General features: G+C 42.8%; 1 protein-coding gene across 1 annotated transcript in view; it reads right to left on the bottom strand.

Moving 5' to 3' along the window:
* The window catches only part of LOC129859587 (zinc finger protein GLI2-like), an 80,528-nt gene extending 59,515 nt beyond the window's left edge, over positions 1–21,013 (bottom strand). Inside the window, exons 1-2 of the mRNA XM_055929526.1 lie at positions 20,536–21,013; positions 6,979–7,101 (exon numbers count right to left, since the gene is read on the bottom strand). Of these exons, the coding sequence (XP_055785501.1) occupies positions 6,979–7,093 (115 nt within the window). The 5' untranslated portion in view covers positions 7,094–7,101; positions 20,536–21,013. The remainder of the gene's footprint in view (positions 1–6,978; positions 7,102–20,535) is intronic.
* Positions 21,014–23,084: the final 2,071 nt, after the last annotated feature.

The following is a 23,084-nucleotide window of genomic DNA, read 5'->3' as shown; positions in this document are numbered from 1 at the left end:
CAGGTATAGTGATATTTTAATGACAGAGGTCCCACCTTTTGAAAGAATTCACAGTCGTAGATATTCAGTACAGCTGCAGTGGCTATGGTTTTATTTCCATTAGCTGTTTCGCTTGAGGGAGACAAAAATCACGCAACGTAACATATATCTGATATCTTGAGTATCTAGGCCATTCATCTTTAAACTTTTAACTCGCTCTAATCACAAGCATATCCCAGCACAACAAGAAACAACTTCTTGAAAGAGAGAGAGAGAGAGAGAGAGAGAGAAAGAGAGAGAGAGAGAGAGTAGATTTTAAGTAGATATTGATCTGGGCAATCAACTGCTCTGCCTGTAAATGGACAAAAAAAATAAGAAAACACTTCTGTTTTTACTTAGTCTACCTAATCTTCATGGCTAGCCAGTCCCCCAAGTCCAAGTTCAGATAAAAGGGAGAAGGAAGACGGCATCTTGGAAAGCCAACTAGCTAAATGTTTACAAAGAAACCCACAGAAATGTATTTGTGCAGAAAGAAATCCCATTACCAAGCCCGATTATTCTGTCCTCAGAACAACCGAGTGTTTCCATGTGGAAAGACTTGTACGCTCTATTGAAAGACTAAGGCCACTACTACCTGAGAGCACAGCAGCTACAAATGAACGAACTGGAACGAGAGGAAATCCAGTTAAAAATGCGCAACTGTAATTCATTCCACTGACATCAATACATGCTCATATTAGACACCACCGATACAGGAGGCCTTCCTGTTTATTTATCCCTCTCTCAAATTCACAGTATATGTTACAGTTCACTGTTAATCGCATTTTATATCCGACTTTTTGGATAGTTGTAAGTAAACCTTAGCTCCCAGTGTCAGGGGCCTCGTTTCCCCTCTCGCTTCTCCCAAGCCCTGGGAACCCTCCCTGAGAAGGCCTCATTTAGAGAGAGAGATAGAGAGAGAGAGAGATAGAGAGAGAGAGAGAGAGAGAGAGAGAGAGAGAGAGAGAGAGAGAGAGAGAGAGAGAGAGAGAGAGAGAGAGAGAGAGAGAGAGAGAGAGAGAGAGAAAAAAGAAAAAAAAATCCCTTCTCAGGAAGATTAGTGGCCGTCCTTTTGGACTAGTAGGAAGAGGTGGACTGGGGGACGCAGAGGCTTTTTCTGCCGCATTTTTCTCTGCCAGCGGCCTGACCCCCGAGTGCTCCCTGCCTGTCCCCCAGTAGCTCATGTGCTGCTGCTGCAGAGGGGGCCAGTGGTGGGGGCCGGGGGCTGGGGCACGTACATCCTCGATCCAGCCTCAGCCCCCATCAATTATTCCCTGCTGTAGCCAGGCAGCCCCCAGCCCTAGGCCCAGACATCAAGGAGGTGATAAAGAAAGCGTCCTTATCGCTAACACACCTCTCTTTAAAACACTATTTACACAGCCCAGACCCATCCTCCATCTACATCCATCTAGCAGAGGACCCATTGACCAGGGTCTGGGATTCCATTTCTCCGATCCAATCTAAAAAATGTTACTGTTAGCTCTAGCCACCTTCATACCGACTAAGGCATGATAGGACCTAAGCATTTTAACAGCCAGCAATGTTTATCCCAGTAAAGATAGCTACAACAGTGCCGTCCGTCATTGATCATTACCTCTGTTCATTACCTCAAGAATAACATAGGTATAAGTCATCGTCTGTAAGAGGAAACAGGCTCAGAGGAAAATATATCTCGTTGTTTTGTCCCTGGTCTCTCCTCTCCCTCTCCGCTCCTCTCCCTCTCCGCTTCTCTCCTCTGGCGCAGTGGGACTCTCTGAGCCTGTTTAGGCCTGGCCTGTGGGGGCTGTGGGACTCTGTTTAGGCCTGGCCCCGGGTCCAGGGGGCCAGACTGGGAGGTGCTAAGTACTTGGCATCCTCCCTACGGGCGGCCCGACTCAGCAGAAAGAGCCGGAGCGTTGCAGGGGAAAACCCGGGGGCCGAGAGGCGCTCGCCGCGCCACATCAATCACCCTCTCCAATGACAAACTCACTCTCAGCAAGATGTATGTCACCAGCCACCAAAGCCAGTGAATCAAACATTACCAGCAGAATAGCACCAGCTCTGGCTCCTATGGCCTAGTTTAGTAAGCATGGATAGAGAGGTGAGAAAGGTATTCAAATAGCTTAATCCTTTCAAAACAAACGTTGCCCTTTTCCGGTTTCTCAGCCCCTGTTACAGACCTTCCTATATTTCACCAGCATACAACTTTTTTTTATATATTCAAAGAACAAAATTATATTTATCAACACATATCAATAAGAGTTGAATAACATTATAAGGCAAATATTCACCTCTTCCCGAAAATCTCAGTACAATTTCGACAATGTATGACGTCTGTAAATGCCTTCCAAATTATGAAACGGATTTGAAATCATAAAAGTCATGCATGAAACCCCATAAACCTATATACCCGGTCTACCCGGGCCGGCAGCCTTTATAACCGCTAACCAGACAGATGCGGGCTGTCACAGGAAATACAGGAGCTCATTTCAATTCATTAAAGGGAACCAAAACCCTGTGCACGGCCCAGTGGTGAGGGTTAGCTGTGCTGTGTCCAGGCCCAGCCGTTACCAATGAACACACACACACACACACAGAAAGTGAGGCCAGCCATGCTTCAATAAGCAACGTGGGCTGCAGTCCAGAAGTTGAACTCCAGACTTTTTATAGGTCCAGTTAACATCACCTTCCAATATAAAATACAGACTGTGGACAGGAGCAGCAAACTAGAGCACCCCCCCCCCCCCCCCCCCCCACCCCCACACACACACACACACACACACACCCACACCCCCCCCCTACACATACACACACACACACACACAGGAATATCATCAACAGGACCAGACAGAGACCAGGCTGGTCGGTCGGTGCACCTGGGCCCCCATTTTAAACAAAGTGACTCCTACTTGAGTCCAATGTATGCACGCGTCGACGCCACCCCCCATTTCCATAGACCCCTGGGATAGGAGACCAGACCTGGGCTGCCTGCATGTTCACATCAAATAAATGACCGCTCCATGATAAATGGTTCTATTAACAATCCAGATTGTTAAACTCTGATATAAAAGATGGGAGCGCGGAGCGGCCCATTCATTGCACCCCCACCCTTCCGGTCTACACGCATAGAGTGTTTGCTTTTTTTTATGCGTAAATAACATATTAAAACTCTGCATTAGCCCTGTCCTCTGATAGAGAAGATATTGTTGTGAATAAATAACACAGACAGGAGAATAAAACGGGGGGGGGGGGGGGTTGTTCTATAATGGAGCTGGCCGGCCATGTCTGGTCCTCTGAGGTGGGCACGACTTAGCTGACAAGAATCCACCAGCCCGTAGTAAACTACACACTGACAATAAAGCTACAGCGCCGGAGCAGAGGCAGTATATTAGAATTGTCTCCTTTTCATTCCAAAGCAGGAGGCGGTTCTGCTTGGGAATGTGCTTTTAAGTTCAAGGACCTTGTCTCTTTTGGCTGCGCTCCTACTGCATATTCACTTATCTGTGTCTGGCAAACAGGAATAATAATGCATATTATTGACATAAGTAATTGCCCTGTCTTGGTGTGCTGGCAGATTTTAGACCTAGAAAGCTATAACTCTATAAGCTGGTTCTACCCAGACCCGATTCTATTGGACTGAGGGTGTGAGTGTGTGGTGTTATTACGATCAAAATACGGACGGTGACACTATTCTAATAGTGGTAGGGTAAAGGAGTTATGGGAAGAGAGAGGCCGACGGATGCAGGTTTAAAACAGCAGCTCCACTTCAGTTCCGCAGCCAGGGGGGACACAGAGCAACACACGCCTGGAACACAGCACCAGGCAGAGACCCAGCAGAACCTGAGCCATTACAGACCAGGGGAAAGCATAGTTATAGCAGGGCAGGGAGGAGACAAAGGGTGGGGTGGCACAGAGGGCCTGCCTTGTTACAGAGGGCCTGCCTCTCTCCAGGCCCCTTTGAAAGGGAAACCAACCTACTTTAAAGAGCCTCTCTACGGGGCTGAGGGGGCTTATCCACAGAAGACGATTGGCCCAGCAGAAGGGCCTCTCTATCGCTCGCTGCGGCCGAGAGTATTTCAACATATGACCTCAGCGTGTGTGAATTGGCTCCATTGAGGAAGGCATACTGAGATTAAATTAGAGAGGGCGATCACATTAACAGATTAGGATTTTCGGTTCATAGGCGATCAAACGTTTTCTTAATTGCCAGAAGGCTCAGGTCTGGAACCATATTCCTTCACGACAAAAGAACCATTGTTCAGACATTCCAAGCTCCATATTAGAAATGCTTATTCATGGCAATTTATATGATTTAAGTAATTGTAGAGTAATAAAAAATGAGTGAGTTAGTTGGAAATAAATCAATAGTCAATATAATTGAGTTAACGATATTGATGTCGACATGAAACTAGTTGTTGAAAACAAAGTCCCACTTGATTCATGTCCCATTTATAGTGTATGTAAAATACGTCCTAGATTGATTTAGCCTAATAAACAATTCATCTTTCATTTCTTAATAATGGCAGGCCACCAAGCCCTTCATTAAATAATACAAATGTCACTAAATCACAAGTAGTATTACCATTTCAAAGGTAGCCGTCAACCTGCATCTCCGTCAACCTGCATCTCTGTCAACCTGCATTTCTGTCAACCTGCATCTCTGTCAACCTGCATCTCTGTCAACCTGCATCTCCGTCAACCTGCATCTCTGTCAACCTGCATCTCTGTCAACCTGCATCTCCGTCAACCTGCATCTCTGTCAACCTGCATCTCTGTCAACCTGCATCTCTGTCAACCTGCATCTCTGTCAACCTGCATCTCCGTCAACCTGCATCTCTGTCAACCTGCATCTCTGTCAACCTTCATCTCTATCAACCTGCATCTCCGTCAACTTGCATCTCTGTCAACCTGCATCTATGTCAACCTGCATCTCCGTCAACCTGCATCTCTGTCAACCTGCATCTCTGTCAACCTTCATCTCTGTCAACCTGCATCTCCGTCAACTTGCATCTCTGTCAACCTGCATCTATGTCAACCTGCATCTCCGTCAACCTGCATCTCCGTCAACTTGCATCTCTGTCAACCTGCATCTCTGTCAACCTGCATCTCTGTCAACCTGCATCTCTGTCAACCTGCATCTCTGTCAACCTGCATCTCCGTCAACCTGCATCTCTGTCAACCTGCATCTCCGTCAACCTGCATCTCTGTCAATCTCTAAAGGAAGGGCCATGTTGTCAACAGAGCTTTGCTCTACCAGCCATTTTTTTGTAATTCATCACCGTGATACTCTGGAGGTTAAGCACAAGGTCTTCCAACCTCATTATACTGGCCTTTCATAACACATTCACTGACATCTTTAAAACATGCATTCTCTGTCTGTCTGTCTCTACTCATCGCGGTGGACACTAGTCTCGAACGTCATTTCAAAGACAAAACTATCCGTGTTATTAGTGTCCTCCTACATGTGTATTAATTGAAGTTATCAGTGACATCTTGAAATTGGTCTAATTAACGAATTAGCTTTGGCCCTTCTGATAGGTTAAAGAATTAGGATTCACTCTGAATTAAATTAGGAGAAAAACTACTAGATTCTGTAGCAAGAATTCCTAGTAGACGTTTAAGACATCACAGAATCGCCCTTATAGACAGACGCCTACTATTTGAACTCTTTGTCAACTCAAATTGTCTTTCCATATTCTCACACAAAATCATTCAATTATTGTTGGACTAACGGGCCGTGCTCTACAAACTCCACAAGGCTATGAAAACAAACTTGAGGTCTATAGAAGTTCAAAAAAAAAAAATGGGCCTGATGTCAATCGTTAGGGACATAAAATGAATGGCCTATTTTTAGCTTTGTTCTTCCTTAAACAATTAATGGATATGTCTTTATCATGGCAGGCCACCAAGCCCTTCATTAAAGAGTAAAAATGTCACTAAATCACAAGAAGTCGTATTACCATTTCAAAGGTAGCCGTCAATCTGCATCTCTGTCTATCTTTGAAGGAAGGGCCATGTCGCCCACTGCAACTCTGCTCTACCAGACATTTTTAGTAATTTATCAGTGTGATACTCTGGAGATAAGAACAAGGTCTTTCAACCTCATTATACTGGCCTTTCATCACACATTCACTGACATCTTTAAAACATGCATTCTCTCTCTGTCTCTCCCGACCGCCCGATGAAAGAGGTACACTGCTACTTTTCATTAATTTCAACAAACACAGCCATTTGACCTTTCCCAGGCCAGCCCCATGTAGTTATACGAACCATTAATCAGAGATTATGCCCCCAAATCGAGCCACGTCACTGTCTTTAGTCTTTATGAACTTCTCCTCGTGACAGACACACATGCACACACACACACACACACACACACACACACACACACACACACACACACACACACACACACACACACACACACACACACACACACACACACACACACACACACACACACACACACACACACACACACACACACACACACACACACCAAACACACACACACTGCTATGCTACAGTACCTGTTCAGTATTAATGATGCTCTTTAACAGGCCCCTGCGTTACATTACTGATTCCTATCAGCTCCACTGTAAGTCACCTCTGACTGCTCCAGGTGCCACAGGAAGAGCCTTATCAGGGACGATTAGAGCCCAGAGCAACTTCTCCCAAGACAGCGATTTATCTTTGATATGTATATTTCATGTGCATGTTCTCTCTCAAACCTCCTCCTTACCCCCGGCCCTATCGGTCTCTGTAAGACCTTGGCTTGTGTGACGGTCTTACAGTATGAACGGGAGTCAAGGACCCAGGAACCCTTTCCTTACAGTAAAACCTGTGTCAGCAGGAGAAGTGCTCAAACAAACCTGGAGTCGAGGTGCACAAAAGAATAGAGACGGACCATTATCCTTACAGTAAAACTAAAACCGCCCCCCTCCCCCTTCTTTAAAGTCATTGAAGAAAAGTGTACAGTACCTCTGGTGACAGCTGAAGGTGAGAGTTTCTTTGGGAGGTCAATGAAGCCGTTTCCATCCAGACCAGAGCCTTTCTTCTCTGTGGTCATGGGGGCAGAGGTCTCCATTCTGGACATCAGAAGCTCTGAAGGAAACGACACGAGGTGGCATTGTCATTGTCATATTATTATATGACATGCATACAGTAGGCCAATGATATGTATACAGTAGGCCAATGATATGTATACAGTAGGCCAATGATATGTATACAGTAGGCCAATGATATGTATACAGTAGGCCAATGATATGTATACAGTAGGCCACATTATACGGTAGGCCGCATCCTCTGAAGAGATCCAATGTGTTTTTTCGCAACACGTTTGAAGATAAGGGTGTATTATTCTTAGCAAGCGAGGCTGAACAATCAGTTGAAATAGCGCTGATAAAAAGATCCACAGTTAAATAAACTTTGATGCCAGCCAGGCTAGGTTACGCCAAACCCCCTTTGGAGACAGCAAACCGTAGCATGAATCACTGGGGTCCTGGAAGAGAGCAGCAACTTAAATGAGATTTCTTTCAGGACAAAACCACTACATGTTTGCACTGCAACCAAAGATAAGCGGCTAGGTTCAACAAAGATAAACAAGTGGCGCGCTGCCTGCCAAGTCATTCTTCGTTTAGATGGCTGTTGGAGCACGTTGATGGCTGTTTGAGAGACAGTCAGATTTGCACACTGCAGGCTGGGCTCAGTTCAGTTGATGTTATAGTTTGCTAACACCTGTTTTACACAATATAGGCACGATTCTTCCTTGAACGTGTTGTAAAGTCTGGGCTTAGTGTATCTAGATCGTAATGGCTGTCTTATTAATAAGACTCCTGCCAAGACTACGTGTAAGTGGGGTATGTGGGAGGTATGTGGAGATGGGGGAGGAGGAGCGGTAAGCTGTCCCTCCTCCTCTGAAGTGCTGCGACACATGGTCGTATCTTCCCCCAGCGTAGACTGGCCGGACAGACGGGAGACAGAGGAGACAGAAGAGCCAGGGCTATGGGACGCTACAGGTGTCAGACACCACACTGACAGATGGAAAACAAGGTAAACAAATGACCAGGGGCACGCTTGATCTCTCCTGTTGGTCACCAGGGCCCTCTCCTCAACTCCTCTTGTTCTCTCCACTCCACTCCTCTACTCTCTCCTCTCCTCTCCTCAACTCCTCTTGTTCTCTCCAGTCCACTCCTCTACTCTCTCCTCCCCTCTCCTCGACTCCTCTTGTTCTCTCCAGTCCACTCCTCTACTCTCTCCTCCCCTCTCCTCGACTCCTCTTGTTCTCTCCTCTCCTGTCCTGTCCTCTCCTCTCTCTTGTTCCATGACACTGATGAGGAGGGCATGTCAATAAGATCCACTGATAGTTAAAAGGCTTTCAACACTCCATGACACTAATCCCAACCTCACCTAAATGTGTGAATGGCACATATTATTACTAGGGTGTAATGAATGACCAGAAGGGGGATTGAGCAGCTAAAAACTCTAGCCTGACTGATGTTAACCAATGAAAACCAAAATACACCAAAGGACTGGCTGACGTGGGCATGAATGAATGACACTACACTAGTGCTCTCATGTGCCACATTTACCACCCTCCCCACAAAGCAGCGTCGGTGGAGAAAAAGGGCCCCTGGCCCCCCGCACTTGCATGACTGTCTCAAAGAGACACCACAGCAGTAAAGACAGTAGACAAAGCTGTCCATCAGGCCTTTACCTCCTGTCAACCCTCCCAGCTTGTTCAAGGGGTAGTAAACTGTGTTTTAACAATGTAGACCTACAAACTCACTGTCTGTCCGGCCTGTTTAACTGTTTCACCATGTCAACTGTTTGTGACTCAGTCTGTGAAGACTAAATGGGTTTCCAAGAATGGCACAAAAAGTTCAGTTCATGTCAAGTGTGTGTGTTTGTGCATGTGTGCGTGTGCATGTGTGCATTCGTGTTCCTGAGTGTGTTTTTGTGTGTGCCTTTGTGTCAAGATAGGAATGTCTTATCTCTGAGAGTCATGGCTAAATCTGTTGATGGTAGAAACAATAAACCATACCTTTATTAAAGTTGAAAAGCGAAATTAATAAATGTGAGGGAATAGACTATTATTAGAATTATTTTAGTAGCTAGGAGATGGTTAATTACCATGATAATAAACCCAGCAGTAGATTTAGATACGCAGCTGAGAGAAATAATGAACTTCTACCTCCTATTGTTTAACCGTCATTACCTTTAAACACGACACACAATGATCCATTTAACCGTGGAAATCGAACAATGCAAAGCGGAACAAAAAAGGTTATTTATGACAGAAGAACAACAACTCCTCAAACTACTTCCCCATTCAGCCTCTGTCTTTGTGTTGCCTGTTTGTTTTAGCACCTCGGTCTTTAACTGAAGTTCCCTCCAATACGGTTCGGCTCTCTTTTCCTTTCAGGAGCTCTGAGAGGAGAAGAAGCTCCAGCAATTTTGTACCGGGTATATCCCATGTGTCTCTAAACCCCACCATACTAGATCTACAAAGGTAAAGATTTAATGCGCTGTATTCTGTACCTACTCTTCAACTATTGTACAGCTGAAGTCGGAAGTTTTCATACAACTTAGCCAAATACATTTAAACTCAGTTTTTCACAATTCCTGACATTTAATCCTGGTAAAAATTCCCTGTCTTAGGTCAGTTAGGATCACCACTTTATTTGAAGAATGTGAAATGTCAGAATAATAGTAGAGAGAATTATTTATTTCAGCTTTTATTTCTTTCATCACATTCCCAGTGGGCCAGACGTTTACATACGCTCGATTAGTATTTGGTAGCATTGCCTTTAAATGGTTTAACTTGGGTCAAACTTTTCTGGTAGCCTTCCACAAGCTTCCCACAATAAGTTGGGTGAATTTTGGCCCATTCCTCCTGACAGAGCTGGTGTAACTGAGTCAGGTCTGTAGGCCTCCTTGCTCGCACATGCTTTTTCAGTTCTGCCCACAAATTTTCTATGGGATTGAGGTCAGGGCTTTGTGATGGCGACTCCAATACCTTGACTTTGTTGTCCTTTAGCCATTTTACTACAACTTTGGAAGTATGCTTGGGGTCATTGTCCATTTGGAAGACCCATTTGCGACCAAGCTTTAACTTCCTGACTGATGTCTTGAGATGTTGCTTCAATATATTCACATAATTTTCCTTCCTCACAATGCCATCTATTTTGTGAAGTCCACCAGTCCCTCCTGCAGCAATGCACCCCCACAACATGATGCTGCCACCCCAGTGCTTCACAGTTGGAATGGTGTTCTTCGGCTTGCAAGTTTCCCCCTTTTTCCTCCTAACATAACGATGGTCATTATGGCCAAACAGTTCTATATTTGTTTCATCAGACCAGAGGACATTTCTCCAAAATGTACAATCTTTGTCCCCATGTGCAGTTGCAAACCGTAGTCTGGCTTTTTTATGGCGGTTTTGGAACAGTGGCTTCTTTCTTGCTGAGCGGCCTTTCAGGTTATGTCGATATAGGCCTCGTTTTACTGTGGATATATATACTTTTGTACCTGTTTCCTCCAACATCTTGGTCCTTTGATGTTGTTCTGGGATTGATTTGCACTTTTTGCACCAAAGTACGTTTATCTCTAGGAGACAGAACGTGTCTCCTTCCTGAGCGGTATGACGGCAGCGTGGTCCCATGGTGTTTAAACTTGCGTACTATTGTTTGTACAGATGAACGTGGTACCTTCAGGCGTTTGGAAATTTGCTCCCAGGGTTGAACCAGACTTGTGGTGGTCTACAACTTTTTCTGAGGTCTTGGCTGATTTATTTTGATTTCCCCATGATGTCAAGCAAAGAGGCACTGAGTTTGAAGGTAGGCCTTGAAATACATGCACAGGTACACCTCCAATTGACTCAAATGATGTCAATTAGCCTATCAGAAGCTTCTAAAGCCATGACATAATTTTCTGGAATTTTCCAAGCTGTTTGAAGGCACAGTGAACTTAGTGTATGTAAACTTCTGACCCACTGGAATTGTGAAACAGTGAATTATAAGTGAAATAATCTGTCTGTAAACAATTGTTGGAAAAATGACTTGTGTCATGCACAAAGTAGATGTCCTAACCGACTTGCCAAAACTGTAGTTTGTTAACAAGAATTTTGTGGAGTGGTTGAAAAACGAATTTGAATGACTCACCTTAAGTGTATGTAAACTTCAAACTTCAACTGTGTATTTAACATGGCCTCGGTACTTATGAGTCATTGTAGTTTCAAGTCATTGAAGCGTAATAATCGGGAAACTGTCTGAATAAGATAGGAATGGGAAGATGTTCCTCATCCCTAAGAGACTGAGACGTGATTGAGTACAGTTGTCTAGTTAACCCACTGTCCAGTCCACTTCCTGTGTGAAAACTCAAGTAGGCAAAACACAGATTCAACCCTCATAGCTAAACCATTGGAGACTTTCCTCTTGTTATTCTAATCCTCTTTTCACTAACAAGCTCTTAATTCCAAGAGCAGATATGAACTAAACATTAGCTATGATCGTTCGACCGTTAGACATAGTTGTATGAAAAAGAGTCTTGGACAAAAAGTATTGTATCATATGGTTAATTATGAGCAACAAAAATATCTGGGTGTAGTTCTGAGTTACTCTGACATGCATGCATTATTCTTGTGAGAAACCCGGAATAAAACCTAGGATTCAAAATGGCCTGCCCGTGAGAGAGAAGGGTATTCCCAGTGTCTTGACAAATTGATGTCTCTGCATTCCAGGTGCTGGTTTCCTGCTTTACCGGAGCAGAGTGCAGTTTGGCACATCACAGAGTATTACTTACAGCTTCCCACAAACCATCACCACGCTTAGTTATTACACCGCGAGCTGTCAGCCAAACAAATGACTGTGACTGAACACTGAAAGGTCACAGTAGTGCAGTAAAATCACAGAGCAGATTCAGGCCCACTACTGAGCCGCTCTCTGAAGGGACTGAAGCATGGTTGTTGGGCACTTTCTTGAATTTATGGTTACGTGTACCCTCTTCTGAAAAATTGTAATCTCGTAAAAGCAGGCCACATACTGTTTATGAATTTTTAGCACAAGTAGGAAGATCCCTTGTGGTGGCATTTGAATACGAATAATCTTTATTATTTGGAGTACCGTATGTTTGCAACATATGTGCAGAAAATGTTCAAGTTAAACAGGGTTGTTGTGCCTAACAATGGAGACCAAACAATTTGAATAGGTGAATCATTTCCCTCTCAAAAGGCCCACCAAGGGTCTTCTGAGAACACACTCTGAGGAGTGTATTAGTCACTGGATGAGTCTCTAGCCTAGAAACGTTTTATTACAAGGGCTATCACAGACACAAGAGCAGTGGCGTGTATTCATGGATGCCAAGCATCCACAAAACATTTACCATGATTTTTTTAGAAAACCCCCCATAAAATAATGTATCTTTTGTCTCTCCGTGTTTCATAAAATAAAAAAGTAATAATAATAGCCAACCAGCGTTGAGCTAAATTGAGAGAGGTCAAACGTGAATGGTCCTGGCGAAACACCCCAAAAAGTGTCAAGGGAAGCCAGTTTGGATTTGGCTTCACTCCAATCACATCACATCGAGAGCATACGTCATTGACAGAATCAACTTCAATTGTTGCATCTTGTTGTGTTGTTGTCCGGTGGCTAGCTAGCTAAAATTGGCCCTTTCTAAATTAGCCATGGATGGAGACAGGGATTTGGACTTATGGTTTTACTTAATTCTCCATACTGGCCAATGATTATAACATTGATTCTGATTCAACCATAAATTCATACATTGTGCCCCTGGCCTGAGAGGATGGAAGTGCAATATGTAGCTAGATGTATAAGGCTAATGTTAACTAGCTAACGCTGCCCATAAAAAGGGAGTTAGGCTAGCGAGCAAGCATTTTAGCCAGGTTGCCTAGGACAACAAAAAATGCATGTGTGTACTGTATGACAGAGTGATAGACCGTTTCATCAACATGAAAGAGAGGAGGATGGCATTGGCGTTTCTCTACATGTAGGGTGAGTCAACATGTTTTTTCTACTTGCACACACACACACACACACACACACACACACACACACACACACACACACACACACACACACACACACACACACACACACACACACACACACACACACACACACACACACACACACACACACATACAAAAACACAGAAATCAGAACCATGGACAGCCACATCATATTTAGCTTACGTTGATTGGACTAAATAGGTTTTGGTATATTTTAGATGTCACTGTATTAGACTAAGCGTAGGTGATTTGATGGTGTCGAAATATTGAAGTTGAAATGGTGCTGGAATAGTGGCGGCAGCTCATGTTTTCTTTACAACTTGCATTCAAAAGTGACCAAAGCATCAGCCAGGAAGCATAGGAACTGAGAAGTGGTCTGTGGTCACCACCTGCAGAATCACTCCTTTTTTGGGGGTGTCTTGCTAATTGCCTATAATTTCCACCTTTTGTCTATTCCATTTGCACAACAGCATGTGAAATTTATTGTCAATCAGTGTTGTTTCCTAAGTGGACAGTTTGATTTCACAGAAGTGTGATTGACTTGGAGTTACATTGTGTTGTTTAAGTGTTCCCTTTATTTTTTTGAGCAGTGTATATATATATATATATAGGATCAGAGGAGATTGGTTGGTTGGCTTGTTGTGGACAGACGAAGCCGAGAGGAGGCGAGACGAAGAGAGGAGCCCCGTGGATAAGAACCCATCCCCTGCCTGTAAGTGCAGTATCCTGTGGGTGATCTCTTCAGGCACTAACTCCACTTCAGAGGAGAAATCACCTACTTGAGGATTTAGCCTGTCACCGTGACTCAGCCCAAAGAATGACTGCTCCTCTCTCGTCTGCTCGAGATATAGGCCTCTTCAGGCAAAGAGGAGGAGGCGCTCGCCTCTAAACACAGATTCACAGTAGCAAACAGGGCTCGCTTCGCTATGTGTATAGCCCAGAGCAACGAGGGTTGCGCCCTGGGCCTTCATATCCCTGAGCAACAGTGAAGTGGCATGTGGGCATTGGCATTGATTAACCGCTTGGTATCACCACTATGTTTTTTCATCCAGAGGTCAAATGGTGTGTTAAACTGTGTTACACACCTCATTTTTTACAGCCACAGTTTGGACTCCTTCCGTCATCTCTGCTGATCGCAGCTGAGGCTCTAAAAGGGTGAGTAACTGTTCATCACCAAAACCTCACCCTGATCCGTAACGCCCTGATCTCCCCATTTAGCACAACATTAAACCTCTTAACCAACCAGTAAGCTCCTGCTCAGAGGAAGCTGTCGCCATGACAGGGAAACACCACAGCCAGAGGAATCTCTTCAAACACCCTTAAGCCATGGCTGTAACCACTCTCCAGTCCACCAGCCACAGCTGCCAAACAGCGGCATAACAGAGTGAAACACACACAGCTCACCTTAAAATCCACGCAGTACTAATGGCTACTGACACAGTGGAAGGCCCAGTGACCCCAGCGAGGCTCTGGTGCTCAGTGTGAAGGCATGAGGGCCCACAGGATGAAGACTGCTACTGCCTCTGACAGTCCTTCTCTGCGTCCCAAGTGAGACCCTACTCCCAATATAGTGCACTATCCTATGGGCCCTGGTCAAAAGTAGCAAATAGGGAATAGGGCGCCCCTTTAGGATGCAGTCCTTGCCTTCTACAGGGAGGAGCGAGGCCTCAGAGGGCCCACGGAGAGCCCCAACCAGGTTCTGACCCTGTGCCTGATTGTAAGAGCTGGGAGCTGAGTGTGCTGCCTTGTGGGGAGAAGATGGTAAAGGGGATTGATTGCTAAGGGATAACACATGGGCTGGGTGTATACCACATGTAAGACAAGCCCTGTCCTGGGTCCTCTAGTCTGTCAGTAAGGAGTCTGTGGCTTGGCAGCGTTTCAGCTCTTTTCTAATTTCATCACTTGTCGCCCTGATCTAATACAGAACCCCTACAGGCAGGATTTGGGTTGCCTGCTTTGAAGCTATTCAGCGCTGACAAATAAGTTATCACATCTCAAGTTTCTTCCCTTGCCATGGCCAAATCATGAATGCATTTTTTTATGCGAAATCAAAACTACCCCTTACCCTCTGACACCATTCAAAGTCCACTGAGTTACTGGCACCAGTCACTGGTTTTGGGCTGCATTTGAAATGGGTGGTGTTGTTGATTCTGTTTACTTCTTTTCACTGTATGAGGACATTTTTATTACTGATATCACACACACACACACACACACACACACACACACACACACACACACACACACACACACACACACACACACACACACACACACACACACACACACACACACACACACACACACACACACGCACACTCACGCACACGCACACACACACACACACACAAACACACACTCCCTGTTGCTGTCAAAAGGAGTCAGAAGAGATCATCAGGGTTATAGCGTCCCTTCAGGAATTAATTAACTGGTGAATCAAAGCAGAGCCATAGGAACTAAGAGTCACACAACATTAAATACAGTACTGAGGACGAGGAGCAGAAGAGGAGAGAGGCCCATGTCCCCTGTGGCCCTCTGGTTCGGACCTTTGATTTCTCGTGTGTGTGTGTGTGTGTGTGTGTGTGTGTGTGTGTGTGTGTGTGTGTGTGTGTGTGTGTGTGTGTGTGTGTGTGTGTGTGTGTGTGTGTGTGTGTGTGTGTGTGTGTGTCCATGTGCGTGCGTGCGTGTGTATGTGATGTCTCTTGGTCTGTGTGTAATGTCTTGTCATGTGTGTGTGTGTGTAATCTGTGATGCCATTGCATGAAACAGAGCTCTGTTTTCATCATGTATAATTGCATTTGTGTTAAAATAGATTTTTCTGCATATGATACAGTATCTTAGTATGAGGGGCACAACTGGTTGGGATTGATTAATAACAATTAGAATCTAGATTATGCAAAAACAAAGATATGTGAAAGAGAGAGAGAGAGAGAGAGAGAGAGAAATAGAGTAAGAGAAAGAAAGAAAGAGAGAGAGAGAAATAGAGTAAGAGAAAGATATATATATATATATATATATATATATATATATATATAGAGAGAGAGAGAGAGCGAGAGGCTCAGTGAGCACAGCCTTGCCATTGAGAAGGGTAGACACAGGAAAACCTGGCTCCCTGTAGAGGAAAGGCTGTGCAACCACTGCACAACAGCAGAACCTGAGACACGGCTGCATTACCTGACAAAATGTCAAAAATATAAAACAATTAGAGTGTCATTTCCCCAAATTTGAAACCCTGATTCAAGGTTTCAAAGACCTCTGTGATGAGAGTAGGCTACCCGTCCTGTTGGGGGAGGACGCAGAGAGCTGTGGGTTGGCAGCGCACTACATTGCTGCCTGCCATAAGATGAGGGACAGTGTCTGACAGACCAATAAACCTGCACATGTCCTCTACTGTATGCTTATTGTTATTGTTCAGTGTATGGTTATTTTGACCCTTGGATATTGTTGTTACTGTTGTTCCGTTGACAATTTTGAGTCTTATTATTTTCATATTGTAAATATCCAAGGTAAGCTTTGGCAATATGTACAGTGTTACGTCATGCCAATAAAGCAAATTGAATTGAATTGAAATTTAGAGAGCGAGAGAGAGAGAGAGAGAGAGAGAGAGAGAGAGAGAGAGAGAGAGAGAGAGAGAGAGAGAGAGAGAGAATATAGAGGCAGTCTAGCTGTGAGACCAAACTGATTCTGGAATTGAGTGCTGAGAGAGAAAACACAACTCACTGTTTGTTTGATCTAAAGAAATTAAATAAATATGACCTGTAGATATCCACAGTGGTTGAGCTGAGACTCTTAAAAGCTAAACTTTTAATGTGTTGTTAAGATGGTCTTATAATGCAAGATACATCCCAGCTAGCACATTTGATTCCTTGGAAGTTGCGTTTTTGGTTTTTGGTTTTCCATTGATTCTGGGAATGAAACCATAAGTTTCCTGACTGGTAAATGTGAACGTTTTTTAAACGTTCTGAGAGCAGAAGTGAAAATTTGGCCTGTTCTGGGAAAGTACATTTTTAGGTTGCAGGGAAGTTCTTAGAACATTTTACTGTGGTTCCCTGAAAGTTTTCCTGGGAGGTTTTATTAATGTCCTGAGAATGAATATTATTGATTATTTGAAGATAATCATTTAACGTTCTTAGAACATGTTTCAATAAGACTTAAAAATACTGCTAACTTGAGTTAACAGTTTTGAGCTACGACAGAAATTAATCTGCTTAAGTATTAATCATGCAAACCCATTTATTTTTTTATTGTGGAACGGTTTCAGGGAGATTCGAACGTATAAATCTTCAGCTAGCATGCCATGTGTTTCTTGTGGTTTTAATGGAACGTTTTCTAAATGTTCTGAGACCATGACTTTAAATAGAACCATGGCGAAACCTTTAGAAAACGTTATGCTGAATTACTGAAATAGCCGTAGAGGAACGTTCTCGGAACAATTTGAGAACATAACTTAAATAGAACCATAAGGAAACGTGTAAGAAATGTTATGCTGAAGTACTGAAATTCAAACCTAAGAAACATGAATGTTATGCGCTAGCTGGGTACCCTGCACCATTCCCAGAACATTGTGGGAAGGTTGTATGCAAAATAACCATAGGACAACCACACTCTCACCAAGCTCTAACAAACATATGGTTCTCAGAATGTTATGTGCTGGCTGGGATATTGGCCTCTTTGTTTTGTTAACATTTTTGCAAATTAAAAAAAACTTATATTAGACAAGGCAGTGTAACGAGCAGATACATAGTTGATGGAGGCTAAGTTAAACAATGGAATTAAACAAAGTTTGATTCATATTCAAATTCCCTCCAAAGATAGCAATTGGTTTGACCTGAGCCAGATGTGATGTGGTGTTGAGCGGAATAGTACAACAATGTTCAGTAGAAACAGCCAAGCTGGATAACTGTATAATACCATTTACACGAAGGTGAAAATTCATGGTATTAAAACTGACAGTTTCAAACTTTGCGGTCAGAGTTTTTCCTCTGAATCAGAGGAAAGCATAGTTTACACAACCTGACAAAATCGACTCACTTCACATGATATAATCCATAAGGACTGTGCCATAAGAAATATGTGAGGTGAGCCACTGTTTTTTAGTGGTTCTGGTGTTGTCCCCTTAGGACAGAGACAGTTTAATGTGTTGTTAATCGCCTTTGTTGATAGAGCCATAGCGCAAGTGCAAACACACACACATACACACACACAGCCTCCAGGGCAGACTGCTGTGGTCAGGGGCCTCTCTGAACAAACCAAAATATTAGTTTTATGGAGGGTATGGCAGCAATTACTACTCTTTGCTGTGTGGGAAGAAGGGAACCTCTGAGAGAGAGAGAGAGAGAGAGAGGGAGAGAGAGAGAGAGAGAGAGAGCGAGAGCGAGAGAGAGAGAGGAGGGGGAGAGTAAGTAAGCATTTCACTGTTAGTCTACACCTGTTGTTTACGAAGCATGTGACAAATACCATTTGATTTGAGAGAGGGAAGGGGTTAGTCATGTGATGTGATTTAGTGTAGTTTGATTGTAAATTCCCACTTCAGATAACATTTAACGTTTGAATTATTTTTACGATAACAGTATATACTGTAGGTATCTCACAGTAATTTCTCATCTTTTCAAACAGGCAGAAATAAGAATAAGGTAGCATCCAATTCGAAAGCTTATTTCACTACATGGTAATGCCAACGGTTTAAGCCTTAACCAACCTGTTATGTCTAGTGTTTAGCCAGTGGCATTTCCCTTCACCTGCCTGAATGACTTCCTAGGCCAGATAGCTTCATTGGTGCTGTGTTCTTGTTTATAGGGGATAAGATACTTTTCAAACGTCTCAGTGGGGAGTTTGACTCACTTTTCATTCAGGCATCTCCCCTGCTCCTCTCTCTCTCCTGAATACTAGACTCAACTTCTATTCCACTTTTTCAAACACTTAAGAAACCAGGAAGTCCCTCTCTTTTTGTCTGTGTTCTCCGGAGAAGAGAAAAGCTAGCAAAATCAATAAAGGCATTCGTGGAGTGGGCCAGCAGTGTGAAAACGGCTGCAGAATGACTCTGCTTGGTGAGTGTCTACGTCCCAAATGACACCATATTCCCTATCTAGTGCCCTGCTTTTGATCTGGGCTGGATAGGATGCCATTTGAGAGGCTGAGATGAAAGTGTGTGTGTGGGGGGGTAGGTTGATGACCGCAGCCCCAAGCCTCAGTCCCCTTTGAATAATGTGAAAGGCCCATCATTTCTTTAAATCTTTTCAACTCTTCGCTGTCTGACTGCTGGAACTCTTCATTCTGCACAATAGCAAACGCACTAAAACTTTTTTCTAATGCAAATGAACTAAACCAACCGACAGGACATTCACATAAAAACACACGTTCCAGGCCAGAACCAACTCCGTTTGGAAACAGAGAGTGGTTACATATTAGAGGAAGGTATTGGTTTATTTAGAACTTTTTTAAATATTACTCATCTTCGTACATTTTGATTATAATGCTTACCTCTATTAACAACCAGCCCTAGCTTATTTTCTCTCAAAATAAAAACAAGACTATTAGCAAATGCATATTCAAATGTTGTTTCATGTTTTGATTGTAATGTATTCACACATTAATAACACACCAGGGAAACATTAACAAGGAATACCAATTGCATCCATTGAAATGCACAGCAATGTAGATTTTCTGCATTGAGTGTGACTGCTAATGACTCTCAGTAGTAAACACATACATTTTCTGCTAGTTGGATACCTTTCAGATTCAGGGGATTTAGGAAGGGTATCTTTCATTCAAGTAGGCTAAACACACGAAAGCTCAAGTTAAAGCTGGAATCCTTAATTGAAACAATAACAAAGCGAACATCCAGACCCAGGGACGGGCCTGGAGAAATGTAACCACGCTCAAAATCATATACATAGATAGCTATGGATGCAATGACCATCCATGATATCAAAATGATAGTTTAACCATGTTCTGAGGATTTACAGCGTTTGTATACATTTACATTGTTTACAAATATAGGGACTAAAACAAGCTTATTTTTGGGGTTATGATGGGGTACGACAGTTGAACTAAACTTATACCAAACATGTATGTAGCAACGAATGATTCTCGCTAAGCAACAATAGGGCTATGATGTCTCCTGCGCAGGTTTGAGCGCATCTACTGACAAATAGATAAAGTTGCAGCGCGGAATTTGTGACATTCCAATATCAAGCCAGTTAAGTTGAAAGTGGAGATGTTTCAAGTAATTCCGAATGGGCAGTTTTGTCTATATCTATATGATTCATGTTCACAATGTTCATAGTTTTTAATTGTTTTTATTCTGTATGGTCAACATTCTAAAGAAAACGCTGTTTTAATAGGTTACGTTAAAATACCCTTTTAGGCAATTCAAAGTAACAATTTCAAATTTGCACTAAAATGAATATTTCAAATTATTGACTAGCCTATTCATAATAAGAATACTATTCTAATAATTAATAAGAAATATGATTTCCAGAGCTCATCATCACATGCATGTCCAGTCCACCTACCTCAGTGGTGATGCCTGTGGTCGGTATGGTCTTGACCCGGTGCGTCTCCCTCGGTTCTGTTTGCCCACTAGTTCTGTACAAGTTTCAGCAACGCGATCGAAGATTACCGTTAGGTCAAACTTTCTCGGTCAAAAAGCAAGAAGTAACAAACTCCTTCCAATGCAAGGATGAAATCCATAAATTATATTCTAGTAACCTAAACACGATCAAGACTAACTACAATCATCTTCCCAACTTCTCATAAAGTTCACCGTAAGAGTTTATGTGTGTCGACTCAACTTTTTACAATCCATCACCGAGAATAAACGAAATAAGTTTTTGAAATCGATCCTCCCTTACTAAGAAAACATTGCACGATATCGAACTTTGTAGCCTAAAGAGGTCTGAAAGGTTTGAGGGTGGTTCGTTCTTCGTCAGAAATGTGGTATTGAGACGCCAGGCTGATATGTTTTCAATCTGGTCCCTCTCATTCTCTCTCTCCCCCCTCTCTCTCTTCTCTCACTCCTCGCTAGCTCTCTGGTGAGTATTACCATTTGCTGTACCAGATGGGCCGGGCTAGCCAAACCAACTAAGGCTCAAGGTTTAGGGAAAAGTTGTGTAAAGTTTCACCATTGTTTAATATTAGGAGTTTGACTTGCATCCAAGCTCCCCATAAGGTGTTTAAGTAAGTATGTTTTAAATATACTTATATTTACATATTTAAAACATATTAGACTAGTTTGTATGTGTATGATATTTTATGTGTAGATAGGACCTAAAAATACGAAAATAATTGCATAATAATAACATTACATTTAGATAAATTAATAAACTTGAGTCATTTTGTAAGCTGAAATGTATGCCATTTATTTATCCTCAACAGTAAACAACCAACGTCGTTACAACCCGAATTCCAGCCCTTATTACCTCGAAGTGCAGACACTGAAACGTGTGTAGCCCCATTTAACGATTCATTCAATTAATTACATAAATTATAACAAATATGATCATTAATACCTATTTGGAATATTGGAGCCAAGAAACAAAATCTGCCATAACAAGATAATTACCCTAATGTATGCCATAGGTATTTAGTCTTACTATAATTTATTAATAATGTATTCATTTGGACAATCATATCCATCCACGGCATGTTGTCTAGCCCAATTCTTTAGAGCACCTGTGTTTGGATTATGTGTTTTGTTGAGCGGTTATTAATCAATCGAACTAACGATATTGGACATTTGGAGAATATAGGTTTATGTAATTTCTAGAATTGATACTAACTCAAATTGTATAACTTCCATTGCTTCTTGGACCATTGAAATGTTTTATTTACATGGCCGAAGTGTATTTATTGTGTATAGGCCTGGTGGTCATTGACACATTTTGGAAGGTCCTCTTCCAGTAATTGCCGTGATTGCTGCAGACAGCACAGAACTTTTCCTTTCTAACCATTCAGACTAGTTCCAGTCTAAAATTGTCAGTGTTCCAAAACAAGCATACAGATAGGCCTACGGCCTGTCACTTTATTTAACTAGGCAAGTAAGTTAAGAACAAATTCTTATTTACAATGACGACCTAGCGGCGAACAATGTGTCAACCGCCTTGTTCAGGTGCAGAACGACAGCTTTTTTTTGTGTGTTTTTTAACCATGTCAGCTCGGGGATTCAATCCAGCAACCTTTCGGTTACTGGCCCAACGCTCTATCCACTAGGCTAGGCTCCCACTAGGCTACCTTCATACCTCATTCTTTAAAAAATATATTAATATATGAACCAATATATTAACCAATGAATATATTTAACCAATAGTCCACTAGCATGGCGGAATATGGTCATTTCATATAAAATAATGACATCTAGTGGAGTGATGGATAACTTGCACGGACAAAGACATTTAAAGGGCTGTCAATAGGTCTACCTTAGGCAATTAGAGCATCCGTAGTTTACTGTGCAGAACATTTATAAATCAAATGCAATGTATTCTAAGTAACCCCATCCACCATGGTAGAGATCGGTGCATTCTACAACCCACATGGCATACTTGATAACTCATAGAGGCCATAGCAGTGCACTGTGGGTCCATGACTGTTTTTAAAGGTTTGTTCACAAGTACCAAGTGACTCTCGCCTTGTTCTTGTGCCAGAAGATCGTAAAGACAGACATTTTAATGAGTTTCTTGGCATCCTGTCACCAGAAGAAAAGAAAACAAGAGAGAGGAGGGATAGAGGCCTTGGGAGGGAAGAGGCAAAGAGGTGTCAGAGTTGGGGTTGTGGTTGATGGTTGCACATTGTGAGATCATACTTGTGAGATATTTCCGTATGATCTCACACATTCCTAAAACAGCTCCACCGCCTCCTGTATACAGATAGAGCTAATGAAGTCGTTGTTGCGTGCAGCTGTGGGTTTTCAAAATCCGTTCATTTGTGTTTTGTAGCATGTATTGGAAAACAATATGAAACTGAGGATGGTGAGCAAAAGGCTTTCTAGCACCGCATAATACATTTAAATACTATTGTTTCTTGTGAATGAAACATGATGAAATCAGTCTTTTTATCGGAAAATGTT

This window comes from Salvelinus fontinalis, chromosome 7 (genome assembly GCF_029448725.1).
Source record: "Salvelinus fontinalis isolate EN_2023a chromosome 7, ASM2944872v1, whole genome shotgun sequence".
Taxonomy (NCBI): domain Eukaryota; kingdom Metazoa; phylum Chordata; class Actinopteri; order Salmoniformes; family Salmonidae; genus Salvelinus; species Salvelinus fontinalis.
Note: the sequence above shows the minus strand (reverse complement) of the source record. Positions and strands in the feature narration are given on the sequence as shown.